Raw genomic sequence first — 15299 nt, 5'->3', positions numbered from 1 at the left:
AAAATACACAAGAAATTTCAACACCAAAACCAAAACTGACTGTTTGATTGACTTGCTTGATTGACTTGCTCTAATCAAGAAATGAATCTGAAAATGACATAAGCATAAGAAATACCATCCATCCATCATCTAGATGGATGTGGCTGTAGCCACTTATCCTGTTCTACAGGGTCACAGGAAAGCTGAAGCCTATCCCAGCTGACTATGGGCAAGAAGCAGAGATTCTCACTTGTGTTGGCTCTTATCTCTCAGGTAAATCATTCACAAAGATCACCAGAAACCCCTTTAAAGACCTGGATCTTAGGCCCTGTCCACATGGCAACGGATTCAGGTGAATCTGATAAAATTGTTTATCGTTTCGGCCTGGCATCCACATGGCACCGGCGTTTTGGGTGCCCCAAAACAAAATCTTTTGAGAACGGGTTCCAGAGTGAAAAAATCTGGCAACGGAGCTGTTGCGAAGTCGTCTGGATGAGCAGAACGGATTTGTTTACGATGACGTCACAACCACATGTGCTTCACGCCGGGTAGAAGTGTAATGAACTCGATGCGAGTTGTCAACAAATCCTATAACTTGGTTCATGAAATGCACTTACAAAATATTTTCACTGTGAATATTTATTGTGTAATGGTGCAAAGTGAGAGAGAGAGAGAGAGAGAGAGAGAGAGAGAGAGAGAGAGAGAGTGAGAGAATAGCCCTTAGGGCAGAGTCAATCCTGCCAGCAAAAATAGGGAAAAAAAAGGAGCGATCTCACCTCTTCAGATGTTTGTTTAAGTCCGACAATACATTCCTCAAAAAGGGCGTAGAAGAACAAAGTAATCCATCAACATGTAGCATTCAATTTATTCCGGACCATTAAAGAATTCTGGAGGATATCAGAATGTTGGCATACCAGCTTCCATCTACCCCCATTCATTCCTCTTTCTGCGTCTCCATTCAAAAAACGAGCACGTGATTTAAAGGGACTATATCCATAGGATAGGGAGTGAGAAAGTGTGTGCGTGTGACAGTGACAGGGATAGTCACTGTGCGCATGCGCAGTTATGTGCATGCATCTACTTCTATTGTTCTGGTGTCTCCGATGGGACCGTCTTACAGTGCACATAGTGGTGTGGCATGTGTATTGCATCGTTTTCAGCAAGCGTTGCATTGCCATATGAACCTGATATTTTACTGAACCGTTGTGGACGCGATATTTAAAAAAAAAATCTCGTTGCCGTTGTCGTGTGGATGTAGCCCTTATTAGTTAAACAGATGGAGAAGTGATCACCGTGCATTGTAACTGTATGGCTGGGTAAGAATTTTGTCGCGACCTTCATGCATATGGACTTTGTGAGGAGTAAACAAAGAAACAGCTGGGGACTTCAGCGCTTTGTGACTAAAAATAGTACCATAAAATAACTACACATAGCGAGAAAAGTACTTGGAAAACACTACGGACGTAGCTGAGAGGGAGATACAAGCCTTTCACGGAGTGATCACTGCAAACTCGAGCATGGTTCGACTCGGCTCCCTTCAATTTCAGTGAGAGGTTCAAAAGCCAACTTTCTCAACGTTTTTTTGTGAAATCCTGTGTTCGTTCACCCTTTTTTATTAGTTCACGGGGAACCCTGAAGAAACTTTTATCAGTTTCACGGTTTGATCGATTCGAACAACCTAAAACAACGCAAGCGTAAGGCATTTTTCATGCAAACAATGCACCTTCTCCGTACAAACGCTTTGTCAACTGAGCTTTGGTAGACCACCAGCTAAAGTTTTGAATACAGTGGTGCTTGAAGGTTTGTGAACCCTTTAGAATTTTCTATATTTCTGCATAAATATGACCTAAACATCATCAGATTTTTACACAAGTCCTAAAAGTAGATAAAGAGAACCCAGTTAAACAAATGAGACAAAAATATTATACTTGGTCATTTATTTATTGATGAAAATGATCCAATATTACATATCTTTGAGTGGCAAAAGTATGTGAACCTCTAGGATGAGCAGTTAATTTGAATTTTAAATTAGAGTCAGGTGTTTTCAATCAGTGGGATGACAATCAGGTGTGAGTGGGCACCCTGTTTTATTTAAAGAACAGGGATCTATCAAAGTCTGATCTTCACAGCACATGTTTGTGGAAGTGTATCATGGCACGAACAAAGGAGATTTCTGAGGACCTCAGAAAAAGCATTGTTGATGCTCATCAGACTAGAAAAGGTTACAAAACCATCTCTAAAGAGTTTGAATTCCACCAATCCACAGTCAGACAGATTGTGTACAAATGGAGGAAATTCAAGACCATTGTTACCCTCCCCAGGAGTGGTCGACCAACAAAGATCACTCCAAGAGCAAGGCATGTAATAGTCGGTGAGGTCACAAAGGACCCCAGGGTAACTTCTAAGCAACTGTAGGCCTCTCTCACATTGGCTAATGTTAATGTTCATGAGTCCACCATCAGGAGAACACTGAACAACAATGGTGTGCATGGCAGGGTTGCAAGGAGAAGGCCACTGCTCTCCAAAAAGAACATTGCTGCTCGTCTGCAGTTTGCTAAAGATCACGTGGACAAGCCAGAAGGCTGGTCCAGGGAATCAAAGTAGCAGGGATGGGTGAAGTGGTTTCATCAGGAGTTATGTTTCATGTACATTTGCACCAATTATTTTCTTCTTTTTTGAACTTGTGCTATTTATTTATTTTAAAAAAATCACTTTATATTAAAAAAAATTAACAAAACATGACTGTTTCACTTTGAGGATTACGTGTTTGGTAAACCAAGAGATTCAAAGTGAATCTTGCTGATTTAAAGCTTTTAAGATTCAAGATTCAAGATTTTTTATTTGTCATACACAATAACAGACACAGCGGTTTATTATTGGGTAATGAAGTTCTTATTTTGCAACTGCTCGACCAAACTACGCTTACCAAAATAAAAAGAAATATATATATATAAAATATGAAATATAAAATATAAAGTGCATATGGAATGCAAAATATAAAGGTAGAGTGAAAATGAAGATAACATTTAAAAAAAAAAGGAGAGGCAAACAATGTGCAAACATGGAGGTAAATATACTGTGCAATGTCTTTAAAAAAAAGGAAGAGGCAAACAATGTGCAAACATAGAGGTAGATATACTGTGCAATGTCTTGTGCAAAATTGCTAATATAATCCGTGGCTCAAAGCCTGATGGAAATATAGAGGTAGATGGTGATTATAATCCGTGGTTCAAAAGCCTGATGGAAATATAGAGGTAGATGGTGATTATAATCCGTGGTTCAAAAGCCTGATGGAAATATAGAGGTAGTTTTTTACTGCAGTTTTAGGAATGTTTATGTCTTAGTTCATTGGATGAATTGTTTCATGACCCTAAAGTGTTTTCTTTAAAGGTTGCAAGTCAGTTGCTGTTTTTTTTTTGCGGTTTTTTCATGCAGGTTATGCGAGTGTGTTTTTTGTTCAATTTGTTTGTACATCCTGTTGTAATTTTTGTGAAGTGAATGTGCAATTCTTACACACCGCACCATGCACCTTATGTATAAAAAGTACGACCTCAACGAAAATGGCCGCTAAATGTAAACGTGTGAGCAAATGCGTTTTTTTTCCTTGTGTGTATATTTTTACACACACACACACACACACACACACACACACACACACACACACACACACACAAGTATTTGGGAGTCTTGGACATGTGCATAAACTTGTTGTGAGAGGACTACAGTTGTGTGGACTAAGTAAGCCAAATGCAAAAAAATTGGCAAAGTACTGCTCCATCTCTGCTATTGTTGGTAGTTTGTCCATCTGGAGACGAAGGTGTCATGTTCATCCATAAATTGTTAATGATGAGTTGCACGTGGCACTCATGTTTGATCTGACCTGTTCATTTCTATGACATACTTCTAGCTAATGTTTGGATCTTTGATTTTTTTTTGTCTTGTGTTAAGATCCAAATAAAAGAATTAAATGTGTATTTTTAGTACTTATTGGTAACTAAAAACTCTTTCCATAGTTATTTTATGTACATTGTTTAGGCTACGAAGAATGGTATTTCATTCTTGACTGGACGGAAGTGCGGGAAAAATGACAATAAACAAATAAAAGTAAATGTTGTTGTTTTTTTTGGGGGGGCAAACTGTTTTTGTTGGATTGTAGACTACTATCTCAGCCTGTTTATGTGAAAGTTGAAGTACTTGAACGTGATTTTGTGCTTTAGTTAAGTCACCAGTATCTCCTCTTGTAAAATGTACTGCTACATCGACACTTTTGACGCAGTGTGGGTGTACATGAGCATCATTGCCTTATTATATACAACTAATAAAAGGTTCAACAGTGTTTAGCTGTCTAAATGAATATTAATTGATCTCCTGTGATATAACTAATAAAGTCTATAATATGATGGACTGTTAACTTCGGATTTGTTTAGTGCAAAATTCTGCCACATGCAATCATAGTATATGCGATCTACAAATTAGCATGTCTGAACTTTTCCAGGAAATTTTTACACCAAATAGCATAAATAAAGTGTCTTATATGCAGTATATTTACATATGCCAAGATAATTTCCATATACACTAAAGCTGTATGCTCCCTCTGGCTACAATATGGGCCAGTGAGAAAGAGTGTACTGTACAGCTCAGTGCAAAGAGTAATGACTTTTTTTTTTCCCACCTCTTCTTTCTCCATTACTCATATGACAGTTTGTGTCAAACTCCGTTTTCTTAACCTAATGATTTAAGATGTACACTGCCCCATCAGCGATATACATCATGTTATGTCACCCTTGATGAAAAGTGTGTAAGTAAGCAAAACATCATGGCATATTTACAGTGTCTTGCAAAAGTATTCATCTCCCTTGGTATTTGTCCTGTTTTGTCGCATTACAAGCTGGAATTAAAATGGATTTTTGGAGGGTTAGCACCATTTGATTTATTTTACACAACATGCCTACCACTTTAAAGGTGCACATTGTTTTTTATTGTGACAAACAATGATTAAGATGAAAAAACAGAACTCTAGAGTGGGCATAGGTATTCACTCTCCAAAGCCAATACTTTGTAGAGACACCTTTTGCTGCAATTACAGCTGCAAGTCTCTTGGGGTATGTCTCTCTTAGCTTAGCACATCTAGCCACTGGGATTTTTGCTCATTCCTCAAGGCAAAACTGCTCCAACTCCCTCAAGTTAGATGGGTTGCGTTGGTGTACAGCGATCTTCAAGTTATGCCACAGATTCTCAATTGGATTGAGGTCTGGGCTTTGACTAGACCATTCCAACACATTTAAATGTTTCCCTTAAACCACTCCAATGTAGCTTTAGCAGTATGTTTAGGGTCATTGTCCTGCTGGAATGTGAACCTTCATCCCAGTCTCAAACCTCTGGCCAACTCAAACAGGTTTTCCTCCAGAATTGCCCTGTATTTAGTGCCATCCATCTTTCCTTCAGTCCTGACCAGCTTTCCTGTCCCTGCAGATGAAAAATATCCCACAGCATGATGCTGCCACCACCATGCTTCACTGTAGGAATGGTATTCTCAGGGTGTTGGGTTTGTGCCACACATGGCATTTCCCATGATGGCCAAAAAGTTAAATTTTAGTCTCATTTGACCAGAGAATCTTCTTCCATGTGTTTGGGGAGTCTGCCACATGCTGTTGGGCAAACTCCAAACGTGTTTTCTTATATTTTCTTTAAGCAATGGCTTTTTTCTGGCCACTCTTCCATAAAGCCCCACTCTGTGGAGTGTACGGCTTAAAGTGGCCCTATGGACAGATACTCCCATCTCCGCTGTGGATCTTTGCAGCTCCTTCAGTGTTATCTTTGGTGTCTTTGTTGCATCTCTGATTAATGCCCTCCTTGCCCAGTCTGTGAGTTTTGGTGGGCGGCCTTCTCTTGTCAGGTTTGTAGTGGTGCCATATTCTTTCCATTTTGCTATAATGAATTTAATGGCGCTCCCTGGGATATTCAAAGTTTGGGATATTTTTTATACCCCAACCCTGATCTATACTTCTCCACAACTTTGTCTCTGACCTGTTTGGAGTGCTCCTTGGTTTTCATGTTGCTTGCTTAGTAGTGTAGCAGAGTCAGGGTCCTTCCAGAACAGGTTGATTTATACAGACATCATGTGACAGGTCATGTGACACTTTGATTGCACACAGGTGGATCTTAATCAACTAATTATGTGACTTATGAAGTGAATTGGTTGGACCAGCTCTTATTTAGGGGTTTCATATGAAAGGGGGTGAATACCTATGCACACTCCAGATTTCTGTTTTTTTTCTATCTTAATTATTGTTTGTGTCACAATAAAAAAATTAAAAATAATAATTTGCACCTTTAAAGTGGCAGGCATGTTGTTTAAATCAAATGGTGCTAGCCCTCCAAAAATCCATTTTAATTCCAGCTTGTAATGCAAGAAAACAGGACAAACACCAAGGGGGATGAATACTTTTGCAAGTTACTGTATATATATATATATATATATATATATATATATATATATATATATATATATATATATAAAACCCATGTGTCTTACCTTCATAGAGCTGAGCATACTGTGGAAATCCTGCTGCTCTCAACCAATCACATGCCTCCTTTGCTTCAATCTCTAAATAAACAGACAAAATAAAATATTAGCCTTTGTTTGATGGTATTTATTTTATCCATTTAACATGCCTTCACACACACACACACGCCCTGCCACCCAACACAACTCACTGAAGATACTGAACCGGAGAATGGAGAATACACTACTAAAGATAACGGCTGCTTCAGGAAGGACCGATATGTGACTGAACAGCAGGTAAATCTGTACAGTTAATCTTCACACATGCAATTGCAAAAGTCCATGATATTTTACAAATACAACCAAAAAAAAAAAAAGAATCACTTAAAAACAAAAACCCAGAACAATCCAAAAGCACTTGCCTCAAAATGATCCTGAAGTGCAATTCCCTGAGAAAAAGCAGTCGTTTTGTGTAAATGCATCTCAATTTGAATTCTTTTTATCTTACTTTTCTGGATTATTGTGGATCCCTCAAATTGCAAAAGTATTCTGTGAAATGCAAAGACACAAAACTAAATGTAATCAGCCAGTCCTGAAAATCTTAGTCATTAAAAGAAAAACAACAACAACAACAACAAAAAACGACCTGTACTGTTCTGAAAAACAAGTAAATGTGACATCAGGGAGTTTTTCGGTAATTTTTCTACACATTAGAAATAACAATACATAAGAGGCAAATCAACTTACGAAGCAAAGCAAAGCATTTCTTAAAATGGAGATGAGACAGGAAATGATCTTACCACATTATGACAATTCTATCCATTTCCTTTCAATATTCGGAGTATAATTCTGAGAGAACCGTACGGTAAGGAGTGTGTTGTTGTGAATAGAAAGCTATCGATGGTGTACGTTCAGTGGCTCTGCTTGAGTTCCATTCTAGCAATGAGACACGAGTGTGTGTGTGTGTGTGTGTGTGTGTGTGTGTGTGTGTGTGTGTGTGAGAGAGAGAGAGAGAGCTGCTCTCTCTCTCTTTTCTGCCCTCACAAATAGATCTGATACAGACTTGATACAGACTCACACAGTCTTATTCCTTATTCCCACTCCTACTTTCTCCCTCCCATTTATTGTCAGTCTTTCTCTCTCTCTCTCTCTCTCTCTCTCTCTCACACACACACACACACACACACACACACACACGGAATGAAAAACTTCCAACCAGTTGTAGTGATGACACATAAAATGTTTGAATGAGCACCCCATCATTAACAATTCACCACAGCATTGCACTAATGGGGAAGAACATTTAAACAATGGTATGTGTGCAACTGCACCTGTGTGATGTCAGATCAGAATTATGAGGTCAGATTACGATTAGTGTGAAAGAGAAATTCATTTATGGAAATCTATCATGTATCAGAGGCATTATACTGAAACCTATCATCTCTGTTAGTTTAAAAATGATTCTGCTTTACGCTGACATAAAAACAGGCTGCTGTTTGGCTCAAAATGATATCACCGCTGACAAGTTCATTTGAGGTTTAGTAAAATGGTCATAAAATGTCATATGCAATGAGTATTCATTCAGTAGTTCATTCATCCATCTTCAGTAAGAACTGAATCCTGGTCTACACCCTGGATGGGACACTCGGGAGCATGAACACAGACATTCACATTTAGCATAGCCAGTCCATGTACTGACACGGCTTCCTGGTAGGAGGAAACTGGAGAACCAGGAGGAAACCCAGAAAATGTGAAACTTCACACATTCTGGAACCCAAGCTCACCAACTGTAAGTAACTTGTTGGCATGATATTAAAAACTCAAACTGAACACTTCATCTGACATGGCATATAAATGTTCCAAATGGACTAATCAATAATCAGTGTTGTCGTCGAGTCACTAAACCTCAAGTCCGAGTCCAGTCTCAAGTCCCCAGTGTTCAAGTCCGAGTCAAGTCCAAGTCATTAAAAAAAAATTTCAAGTCGAGTCCGAGAACAAGACTCCAACCGCACCATTTGACGGTGGCTGTATTGGCGCCATTAACATTAGTTTGTTCCTGAACATGACGTACAGGATGAACAGGTGAATGTGCTTCTCTTTGTCAGGGAGTGCGAAGTATTCTGTCAGAGATGGTTGGGAGACGGATGTAAGTGCAGAAGGTGTGTTTATTAATACAAGTGAAGACAGGTAAACAATCCAGAACGGCAGGCAAAATTATAAAACGGTGAAACAGGCAATAGGTTGAGCGAGGCACAAACAGGCTATCATAGACTCGGCAGAATCAAAAATGAGAAACAGGAAATCAAGGATCAGGAAACCAAACAAGGAAATAAGGCTCGGTAATGTGTCAGCAACGCAACTCAATACCTCGCAAAGTAAGTGTGTTTTCACAGTTTTTATACAGGTGTGCTGATTGCGCCTTAATCCTGTGCAGGTGCGAGTCATTTACAGTGTGCACATGAGAGTCCGCTTGGCACGTGCGCTGTCCGGAGTGCACCTGAGCCTATCTGATGCACGTGCCAAGGCACGCAAGTGTGAGACTTTTGCACGAAATTAGTACAAAAATTAATGTAGATATAAATATCTTAAAGCGGCTAGAGATAATGAGATGAAATAAATATCTTATGCCAAATTATTTTTTTCACGGTGCGGTTTCCATCAAATCCTGCGCTCTGATTGGCTGGCGAGCGGGTCTGTATCCTACGTTACGGACCCCAGTTACGGACCCCGGTTATGGACCTCTGGCAACTCACTCGTTCACAACAACAACAAACATAGTAGCATTTTTTGTCAATATTTATCTTTTTTTTATAAGATTTATTTATAAGATTATCAAAAATCTTATACAGTAATTTTTGCCAGCATTTCTCAGGAGAATAGCATTAATTTTACAGCATGGATAGTGATAACGACAGTCTTCACAGCGAAAGCGAGTTTTACTACCCTGAGGAAGAAGAAATAAAAGAAAACATTTCAGGAGAAAGCTAAAAACCTGTAACTTGCTAACGCCGAGCAAAAACATGGCTGAATCCTCTCATCTCATCTCATTATCTCTAGCCGCTTTATCCTGTTCTACAGGGTCGCAGGCAAGCTGGAGCCTATCCCAGCTGACTACGGGCGAAAGGCGGGGTACACCCTGGACAAGTCGCCAGGTCATCACAGGGCTGACACATAGACACAGACAACCATCCACACTCACATTCACACCTACGGTCAATTTAGAGTCACCAGTTAACCTAACCTGCATGTCTTTGGACTGTGGGGGAAACCAGAGCACCCGGAGGAAACCCACACGGACACGGGGAGAACATGCAAACTCCGCACAGAAAGGCCCTCACCGGCCACGGGGCTCGAACCCGGACCTTCTTGCTGTGAGGCGACAGCGCTAACCACTACACCACCGTGCCGCCTGGCTGAATCCTGAATGACTCAATTTTGTATAAATAGGGGACTACATAGGTGGCAAAATGTAGTTTATTTCCTGCCATGGAAGTGCATTTGTATACCGAGGAAGAAGCAATTTGCATTACAGCCGTGAATGAGGATTCAAAATGGCGGCTCGGCTCAGCTCAGTTTTCCCTTTCAGGCGCTCTTGTTTTCTGTTCGACAGCTCATAAAAATTTGAGAATCTATAAAATACAATCTGGCGTCCTGGACACAAAGTACACAGCACTGATGGCACAGCATCTTAACAGACACTACTGGGATAATCTGTAAACAGCACCAGAACATCTGAATTATAAGGACAGCACAGAGCTGCCTACATGTGAAAACTATTAGAAAGAGATGTGGCAGGACTTTCTGATGGTGGAAACAAGGCTATCAGGGGAAAAGCTCAGTGGGGTGCAGTTAGACCCACACTCACACACAGGAAGTGATTTTATATCTTTTCTGCCTCTTTAGAAGAATTTGTTTATTTTACTTGTGTATGCACAAAAGGTCACATTCTTCCGTGTGTGTATGAGTGTGTGAGACAGGTCAATCTACTACACGATCTTATGCTAATGGAAAATATGAAATACAATATAAGACAAGACAACTTTGGTGGGCGTATAATGTATAAAATGCAGATTGTTGACGTTATTAGACTCTGATAAAACGGATCAGGTCTAAGAAAGCATGTACGGTCGACGGGAGACTTCGGGGTTTGTTTATTGGTATATAAAATGGCCTTTGGAACTCGAAACCTCCGGTTAGTGGCAAGAGGATGTAAGAGTCACAGGCTCTGAAGCTGTGGGAACAAAGTGTGGCTGTTTTTTTTTTCTTCTTCCCTACCACCCTGTTTAATTAAACATGGACCCCTGGTATCTTTGGTGACAGGAAAAGCTCAATACAAAGCCACACACCAATCACTTTATACAAACAGCTTGCCATCACACCATAGCAGCACATAACATGACTTATTTCATCACCTCACCAACACAATGTCATGTAGCTATTGTGTACCAACAAACCCCACACAGAGCAATCATGGGTCTGTGGCACTCTGCAGCTCTAATCCTGCCCCACCAAGGCCACCCCAACAGGCCCACAGGCTGAGGGCCATAAGAACAGCCTGCAGGAGGCGAAAAAGGTTTGAAAGCCACCAATGCTAGAGGCCACCAATAAAAGGCATTCTCCTTTTGATTGAGCAGGCAAGACCTCACGTTACATAACACCGCCTAGTGTCCTTAGAATTCACTCCAGGCCAATGATGTCTCTTTCAGGTCTTTTAATCCCCCTCATGTACTCCCCCACACTCATTCTCTTATTCTTTCCTTTTTGCTCCCTTACTTTTATTAAGTGTTCGGCTCGTGAAGCTGGTGCCAGTGTAACGTCGGTCACTGTTGGATCTGAAAGAGGCAGGAATTAGAGCACTTCCTGTCAGTTTGGTTTCCACAGCAGTATTAAGGAAGGCATGGATGGGCTGCCCCTAGCAACAGGGACAACATTTCCTGCAGTAAACAGAGAGATGGCAGATGGGAGAGACTGGATCATTTTCAATCCAGCCAGTTCAAACACACAATTAGGACAAGCGAGCAGAGACAACTGTGTCTAATTTGACCTAAACACGCACACACATGGACAATTTTGAAATTCAAGGCCTCCTTTTGCTTAACATCACATACACAACCACTGTTGTGAACAACATATGTCCAAACACACACTCATACTAAACACTTAATAATGATTAAATAATATTGGCTGGCGTTGGGCAGTATATCAAATATATTTCATTCAGCTAGCATGATACTGAACGAGTCAAAGACAAGTTCAATATCATGCGAGCTGAATGGAATATATCTGGTAGACCATGAAAAAAAGCCAGCCAATATTATTATTATTATTATTATTATTATTATTATGGGCGGCACGGTGGTGTAGTGGTTAGCGCTGTTGCCTCACAGCAAGAAGGTCCGTGGTCGGCGAGGGCCTTTCTGTGTGGAGTTTGCATGTTCTCCCCGTGTCCGCGTGGGTTTCCTCCGGGTGCTCCGGTTTCCCCCACAGTCCAAAGACATGCAGGTTAGGTTAACTGGTGACTCTAAATTGACCGTAGGTGTGAATGGTTGTCTGTGTCTACGGTATGTGTCAGCCCTGTGATGACCTGGCGACTTGTCCAGGGTGTACCCCGCCTTTCGCCCGTAGTCAGCTGGGATAGGCTCCAGCTTGCCTGCGACCCTGTAGAACAGGATAAAGCGGCTAGAGATAATGAGATGAGATTATTATTATTATTATTATTATTATACTTACGCATTCCTTTCGGGTGTTCAACACATCTTTCTCTTTCAAAATTCTCTCAAAATCTTCTGTATTTAACAAAGCAAACCTGGCAGCCATGTTTGTTTACAAATTCTTACAGTCACTCGCTTGAGTGGAAGTTTTACGTCTCCGACGTGAGACGTCATGTTGTCTTGACAACCGTGCAATATTGTAAACCATATTCAACACTCATTCTCCATCGGGTAGAGTGATGTAATACAAGTAGGATAAGCGATATGGTAACAATACTGTATACTATCAAACCAAATGAATGAAACCCGCTAGAAGGGAACAGAATGCATGTTTTTATTCTATCGAAAAAGTGTCCTGTATGTATAATAATTATTCATATTGCACCACACCTGACAAAACATATCCACCTACTATGGAACCAAACAGTGGTAAGCCATGAGGTCTTTATGGACCTTATGCATAGGGGCATTGTCATGCTGGAACATGTTTGGGCCCCTTTGTTTCATCCATCCATTATCTATACCACTTATCTCTCAGGGTCGTGGGGAAGCTGGAGCCAATCCCAGCCGACTTTGGACGAGAGGCAGGGTACGTCCTGGGCGGGTCGTCAATCTATCAAAGAGGTAATACAGAGATGAACAACCATTCACATTCCCTTTCATACCTACATGTATGGGCAATTTAGAGTTGCCAGTTAACTTGATCATCATGTCTTTGGCCTGTGAGAAGAAACCTGAGCATCCAGAGGAAACCCACACAGGCACAGGGAGAACATGCAAACTCCACACAGAAAGATCTCAGTCAGCCACTAGGTTTGAACCAGAACCTTCTTGCTGTGAAGCTACAGTGCTAACCACTGCACCACTGGCCCCTTAGTTTCAGTGAGGGGAAACTGTAATTCTACAGCAAACAAAGACATTCTAGACAAATGTGTGCTTCTAACTTAGTGGCAATGGTTTGGAGCAGACCCACATATGGGTGGGATGGTCTGGTGTCCACATACTTTTAGCCATATAGGTCATGCATCTAGCTACAGTATGTTTTATCTGTTGATGTGACTTACAATATGCTATTCACTGTATTACATCAATTCAATTCAATTCAATTCAAAGAACTTTATCTTTCCATGAGGAACTTCATATGGGAAAAGCATCAGTGCATATCCAATTCATCTACCCACACACACATCACATACAACATACCCCATGGACCAACTAACTGTGGAAAATAAAGCTTACAAAGCACAATAAATAAAGCATAAAAAACCAATAAGTAATTACAACCCCGATTCCAAAAAAGTTGGGACAAAGTACAAATTGTAAATAAAAATGGAAGGCAATAATTTACAAACCTCAAAAACTGATATTGTATTCACAATAGAACATAGACAACATATCAAATGTCGAAAGTGAGACATTTTGAAATTTCATGCCAAATATTGGCTCATTTGAAATTTCATGACAGCAACACATCTCAAAAAAGTTGGGATGGGGCAATAAGAGGCTGGAAAAGTTAAAGGTACAAAAAAGGAACAGCTGGAGGACCAAATTGCAACTCATTAGGTCAATTGGCAATAGGTCATTAACATGACTGGGTATAAAAAGAGCATCTTGGAGTGGCAGCGGCTCTCAGAAGTAAAGATGGGAAGAGGATCACCAATCCCCCTAATTCTGCGTCGACAAATAGTGGAGCAATATCAGAAAGGAGTTCGATAGTGTAAAATTGCAAAGAGTTTGAACATATCATCATCTACAGTGCATAATATCATCAAAAGATTCAGAGAATCTGGAAGAATCTCTGTGCGTAAGGGTCAAGGCCGGAAAACCATATTGGGTGCCCGTGATCTTTGGGCCCTTAGACGGCACTGCATCACATACAGGCATGCTTCTGTATTGGAAATCACAAAATGGGCTCAGGGATATTTCCAGAGAACATTATCTGTGAACACAATTCACCGTGCTATCCGCCGTTGCCAGCTAAAACTCTATAGTTCAAAGAAGAAGCCGTATCTAAACATGATCCAGGAGGGCAGACGTCTTCTCTGGGCCAAGGCTCATTTAAAATGGATTGTGGCAAAGTGGAAAACTGTTTTGTGGACAGACAAATCAAAATTTGAAGTTCTTTATGGAAATCAGGGACGCCGTGTCATTCGGACTAAAGAGGAGAAGGACGACCTAAGTTGTTATCAGCGCTCAGTTCAGAAGCCTGCATCTCTGATGGTATAGGATTGCATTAGTGCATGTGGCATGGGCAGCTTACACATCTGGAAAGACACCATCAATGCTGAAAGGTATATCCAGGTTCTAGAGCAACATATGCTCCCATCCAGACGACGTCTCTTTCAGGGAAGACCTTGCATTTTCCAACATGACAATGCCAAACCACATACTGCATCAATTACAGCATCATGGTTGCGTAGAAGAAGGGTCCGGGTACTGAACTGGCCAGCCTGCAGTCCAGATCTTTCACCCATAGAAAACATTTGGCGCATCATAAAACGGAAGATACGACAAAAAAGACCTAAGACAGTTGAGCAACTAGAATCCTACATTAGACAAGAATGGGTTAACATTCCTATCGCTAAACTTAAGCAACTTGTCTCCTCAGTCCCCAGACGTTTACAGACTGTTGTAAAGAGAAAAGGGGATGTCTCACAGTGGTAAACATGGCCTTGTCCCAACTTTTTTGAGATGTGTTGTTGTCATGAAATTTAAAATCACCTAATTTTTCTCTTTAAATGATACATTTTCTCAGTTTAAACATTTGATATGTCATCTATGTTCTATTCTGAATAAAATATGGAATTTTGAAACTTCCACATCATTGCATTCCGTTTTTATTTACAATTTGCACTTTGTCCCAACTTTTTTTGGAATTGGGGTTGTAAAGAAATATTAAGGATGTTTAAAAAAATGGTGTTCAACCGTTCATAAGTCTAATGGATGTAGGCGCAAAACTTGACATGACTCTCTTAGTCCTGAAGGTGAGTGATCTGTATCTATAACCTGAAGGTAAAAGACAGTATTCACTGTGCAGTGTGTGTGTAGCAGCCTTGTAGTACTCGAGTCCAGGAGTCTCAAGTCCATATGTAGAAGAACTATTG

At 40.5% G+C, this 15299-nt stretch overlaps 1 protein-coding gene across 5 annotated transcripts in view; it reads right to left on the bottom strand.

Annotated features, from left to right (window-relative positions):
* Positions 1 to 15299, bottom strand: part of stard13a (StAR related lipid transfer domain containing 13a) — a 113449-nt gene that overhangs the window by 69089 nt on the left and 29061 nt on the right. For 3 of the 5 annotated variants that reach the window (XM_060908781.1, XM_060908780.1, XM_060908784.1), the window contains exon 2: positions 6515 to 6586. The exons of 1 other annotated variant lie outside the window; for it this stretch is intronic. Coding sequence is in view for 2 of the 4 variants with exons in the window: in XM_060908780.1 (XP_060764763.1) it covers positions 6515 to 6586 (72 nt within the window). In the remaining 2 variants the exon portion in view is untranslated. Of the gene's footprint in view, positions 1 to 6514; positions 6587 to 11257; positions 11280 to 15299 lie in introns of those variants that run through there. One more of the 5 variants, XM_060908785.1, reaches the window with a different exon arrangement.

This window comes from Neoarius graeffei, chromosome 25 (genome assembly GCF_027579695.1).
Source record: "Neoarius graeffei isolate fNeoGra1 chromosome 25, fNeoGra1.pri, whole genome shotgun sequence".
NCBI lineage: Eukaryota > Metazoa > Chordata > Actinopteri > Siluriformes > Ariidae > Neoarius > Neoarius graeffei.
Note: the sequence above shows the minus strand (reverse complement) of the source record. Positions and strands in the feature narration are given on the sequence as shown.